At 35.7% G+C, this 5,268-nt stretch overlaps 1 protein-coding gene across 1 annotated transcript; it reads left to right on the top strand.

Moving 5' to 3' along the window:
• Positions 1–2,184: 2,184 nt before the first annotated feature.
• LOC122309176 (lysine histidine transporter 2-like) lies at positions 2,185–4,937 on the top strand. Its single transcript, XM_043122550.1, has 7 exons — positions 2,185–2,603; positions 3,070–3,453; positions 3,539–3,932; positions 4,012–4,117; positions 4,201–4,292; positions 4,377–4,445; positions 4,567–4,937. Exons 1-7 carry the CDS (start codon positions 2,431–2,433, stop codon positions 4,663–4,665), a joined length of 1,317 nt encoding a protein of 438 aa, XP_042978484.1. The 5' UTR covers positions 2,185–2,430; the 3' UTR covers positions 4,666–4,937.
• The last annotated feature ends 331 nt before the right edge of the window (positions 4,938–5,268 follow it).

Raw genomic sequence — 5,268 nt, 5'->3', positions numbered from 1 at the left:
TTATCCCATTGGGTTTTCCTTCGCAAGATTTTAATGAGGCAATCTTAAAGCATTTTACGGTACACATGAATATTGTACTCTTTTTCCTTCGCCATTGGTTTTTTCCCACAGAGTTTTTCCTTGGCAAGGTTTTAACGAGGCATATTCATTATATGTGGTCATCCAAAGGGGGAGTGTTGTAAAATAACATTGTAAAATTGTATGACCACCTTGAGCTAGCCGTCAAATGCACAGTGCATAGTGCCAGCATAGTACTGCATAGTAACTGGCATAGTAAATGGTCGACATAGCACAGTGTGCATAGTGCCAGCATAGTACTGCATAGTAACTGGCATAGTAAATGGCCGACATCGCACAGTGCATAGTGCTAGCATAGTACTACATGGTAACTGGCATAGTGAATGGTCGACATATGCACAGTGCCAGCATAGTACTACATAGTAACTGGCATAGTTCCCTTTATACGCCTATATATATCGTTGAATTTTTTAAGAAATTCATAAGTTTCATAACTTCTCTGAGTTCTATCTCTCTCTCTCCTTTCGATAGTTTTATAACATTAATTATATTATATTGTTAATTAGTTATGTTTAATTGTTGTTGAAAACGTCTCACAAGTTAATTACGTTCGAATGACTTATGATGATGTGTTGTCGACGTTGATGTGGGGTTTGGTTGTTCAATCTTTAATTAAATAGTAGTAAATAAAACTTATAAAAGAAATATTTATGTGGTAAGAAAAGTTGAAGAAAAGTAAAAGAAGATGTTGTCCAAGTAGAGATCATATTCATTTATAGAGGTTATCTTGTTTTTTGAAGTAGGCGAGTCGTACTTGTTTTGTGTCACTTGTATATTCTTCTATGCCAATCAACTGCTTTTAATTTTATCTTAATAAAGATGGAAGGATAAGGGCAGGGGCGAATCTAGGATTTAATAAGAAGAGAGAAAACAGAGGGGGGCGGGGGCGGGGAGGATGTATAAAAGTTGAGTTTTGCTACATATAAATATAGTTGTATATTAATTTGTATATTAATACTGATTTATTTATATTTAAAATTTAAATTAATATTATTTTCAATAAAATATATTTTTTTATCAATTACATCATATTGGTGCACAAATTAGTGCACAATTATGCTTGTAACTATACTTTTCCATAAAAGTTTGTGTATAACAAAATTTTAAAAATTACTTAAAAGCATGCATAAATATATAGAAAGTTTCAAGTTTGAATGTAAAATAAAAATAAAAACATTTAACATGTCAATTCATCTCAATGTTCTTTTAACAAATAAAGATCATTATTATCAAATTCTTTATTATCAATATAGACAAGAAAATTATTTATAAGAAAATCATCATTTATTTTATCTCAAAATTTTATCTTGGTAATATTAAAAACTAAAAAATTTCATTCGAAAAAGAGAGAAATTAACACACAATTAGCAGACAACTTAGCGTAAAATAATGTTCTACAGCTTGAAAATAATTTATTTTTAACAAAATAAGATAAGTAACCTAAATTTTTAAAATTTTAAATTATCTAATATTGAGTTTTAAAGTTATATTAAACACAAGAAAAATTTTATAAACCATACGACTATCTTATTTTTATTTCACTGTATAAGATGTGATACATTTATTATTATTAAATGTTTCTTTATTTAATTATTTTTTATTATTTAATAATAATAAATATGTGATATTTTATATATATAATAAGATAAAAATAAAATGATAATACTGTCTATTTATAATATTATTTTAAATATAAATAATTAAACTTATAATAATTGAAAGGAATATGGAAAATGAATGATGTGGCACAACAATAACATTTGAGAAGCTGTAGGTGTAGGATTCGAATAACAGCCAATGCTAATTTGTTGGCAAGAGACCGGTGCTCGAGATACCATACCTCGTACGTATCCAATCAGATTCATCGTATGTACGATTTTATAGAGGGCGGAAATTACCAAAAGCAACTCTTTGAGTCGGTACGACAACTGATAATACCACTATACCAGCATCATTGACTGCAGAATCGAGGGACTTTCATGTCATTTTAGACACCCCCTCACAGCTAAGAATCCCAATGAACGGCTTTCATAGATTCAAAATTAAGTTATAAGCAGAAAGTATCGGTAACGATAATTACGCCTCCGTTTCATTCTTAGCAAATTTGCTTTGCTAATAATTGTGGCATTCTCGATTCCCTCGGATTGCTATATATATCCCTATCTCTCTCTCTCTCTCTCTCTCTCTCTCTCTCTTCTCTCTCTCTCTACATATATGTGGGTGTGTGTGTGTGTGTGGCCGTTTCCATGTGCGTAAGTTGCATGTTCTGCGACTCAGTCGACCTCCATTATTTGTAGATCTTTCAAACTTTAGTTTCCAAAGAGTTTGATTCTTGAGAGAAGCAAATTAAAGATGGCGCAGAATGGGTCACAGAACGATGCAGCCAAGCAGAAGGAAATCGACGATTGGCTTCCGATCACTTCTTCTCGGAACGCCAAATGGTGGTACTCGGCTTTCCACAATGTCACCGCCATGGTTGGTGCCGGTGTCCTCAGCCTGCCTTATGCCATGTCACAGCTTGGATGGTATATATGTTTATTGATTCGCTTTCAACTTTATTTGGATTTTGATATTTGATTTCATGGTTTTGAGCTAAACCGACGACGTTTTCGTCACCTAAAACATGATGTTGAACAACGATAATGACCATGAGGTTTCCTTCTAGAATTTGATTCTTTTGAAAATTTCTCGTTGAATATTTAAGATGCCTACACTATGTTTCTTGCGTTTAAAAGATAAATTGCTTCCTGTTTCCCATTTTCGGAGGGTTAAAATCATGCAAGAGAGACTGTTCGATAAAATTTTAGAATCAGCATGTTGGTTTTTCCCCCCAACATGATCCTGTTAATTTTATTGTCAGACAATTACCTAAAGAAATATCTGGAATATACAGTTTAGAATCAATCGAGTTGTGTCTGATCACAAAATAACAGATCTATCGTTGTCAACGCACGATGTAATGAGATGTTTTTTTTCCCTCAATAATAATAGGGGTCCTGGTGTAACCATTCTTATACTGTCATGGGTGATCACCTTATACACTCTATGGCAAATGGTTGAGATGCACGAAATGGTACCCGGGAAGCGATTCGATAGGTACCATGAGCTTGGCCAGTATGCATTCGGTGAAAAGCTGGGACTTTGGATTGTGGTGCCCCAACAGCTGATCGTTGAAGTTGGTGTGAACATTGTCTACATGGTCACTGGAGGGAAATCTCTGAAGAAGTTCCACGACTCGGTTTGCCCTGATTGCAAGGAAATCAAGACTTCCTACTTCATCATGATTTTCGCTTCAGTGCACTTTGTTCTCGCTCATCTCCCAAACTTCAACTCTATTTCCATAGTGTCACTGGCCGCGGCGGTCATGTCCTTAAGGTGAATGCCTGTCTGTGTCAACACTGTCTGGAAGTTACGTACAATGAAACAGTTAGATTAATGCATATTGGTGTTACATGTGCAGTTACTCAACCATTGCTTGGGCAGCTTCTGCTGGGAAGGGAGTTAAACCAGATGTGGACTATAGTTACACAGCTAAAACCACGTCTGATGCTACCTTCAATTTCTTTAACGCATTGGGTGATGTGGCATTTGCCTATGCTGGCCACAATGTTGTTTTGGAGATCCAAGCAACAATCCCTTCAACTCCTGAAAAGCCTTCCAAGGGACCCATGTGGAAAGGAGTGTTGGTTGCGTACATCGTTGTGGCCATTTGCTACTTCCCTGTTGCTCTGATTGGGTACTGGATTTTTGGGAACAGCGTCGATGACAACATCCTCATCACCCTGGAGAAGCCCGCATGGCTTATTGCAATGGCTAACATGTTTGTTGTTGTTCATGTCATTGGAAGTTACCAGGTGTTTGCATTAATTCCATAGTTCCAATTTCTGCTTTATCTTCATTTATTTTCTTATGCTGAAGTGTTGAAAACCGCAGATCTACGCGATGCCGGTGTTCGATATGTTGGAAACTTTGCTGGTGAAGAAACTGAACTTCAAACCTTCTTTCATTCTTCGCTTTGTTACTCGGACCTCGTATGTTGGTAAGCCAGCCTTCTCTCTCACACACACAAATGAATTCTGAATTTCTTTACTATAAAACTCTGACTTGTTTGCATGACTGCAGCGTTTACTATGATCGTAGCCATAGCAGTCCCTTTCTTTGGGGGCCTCCTTGGCTTCTTTGGCGGATTCGCTTTTGCCCCGACAACATACTTCGTAAGAAAAAAGGATTTTCTTTTCCCTTCGTCACATGATAATCCAATATAATGCTAAAAGATTTTGCTTTTTGACTCATTGCAGCTCCCCTGCATCATGTGGCTCGCCATCTATAAACCCAAAAAGTTCAGCTTATCTTGGATCGCAAACTGGGTAATGTTGACATTGCATCAAACTACCAAACGAGATCAAACTTCGATTTAATGGAATTCTTGTTCTTTTTCCTGTTCTTTGCAATATCTTAAACTGATTCTGTTTGATTTCTGCATGTCAGATCTGCATTGTGCTAGGTGTTTTGTTGATGGTCCTATCACCCATTGGTGGGCTAAGGTCGATCATCCTTTCAGCCAAGGACTACAAGTTCTTCTCGTGAACTACTGTAACAGGAATTCGGACACTTTCCCAGATGATAATGAAGACTAGTATCTCCCTCTATAAATATTCCAGTTTAAGGCTTCAAAAGTTCTGTTTGTTTGCAGAGTCTGCCTGTAAACACATGAATGTAGAATTTAGTACATAAAAGTGATCAGGTATTAGGATTCTGTATTTCCGTCTCGTATTGGTATTATGGTCTGTACACATTCGAACATTTCTGTTATATATTAAATTAAGCTGTTCTTTCAATAGGATGGCCTTTTCGTTAAATAGTGTCTTTGAAAAAAATAGTTTGATAAATTCAAACAAAAATTCTATAAAATAAAAATTTTATGTAGAATCATTTTGCGGCAAACACACTTAAAGAGTTGTTGTCTCCAATCTCTTTAGGTGATGTGGCACATTTCTAGTGAACGCCATTTAAGTAGTTGGCATAAGAAGTCACCTAATATAATACAATACTATGTATGATTGGAATTACAAAATTTAATAGAAGGCATCAAAATCTCAATTCCAAATGACTTAACTCCCAAGATAGAGAGACAAGAATGCCATCCCATAGAGCCCACAATTCCCAACAAGAAGAGTTATAAAGTGCACT

Source organism: Carya illinoinensis, chromosome 5, assembly GCF_018687715.1.
Source record: "Carya illinoinensis cultivar Pawnee chromosome 5, C.illinoinensisPawnee_v1, whole genome shotgun sequence".
NCBI lineage: Eukaryota > Viridiplantae > Streptophyta > Magnoliopsida > Fagales > Juglandaceae > Carya > Carya illinoinensis.
The sequence above is the reverse complement of the archived record's forward strand: the minus strand, read 5'-3'. Positions and strand labels throughout refer to the sequence as shown.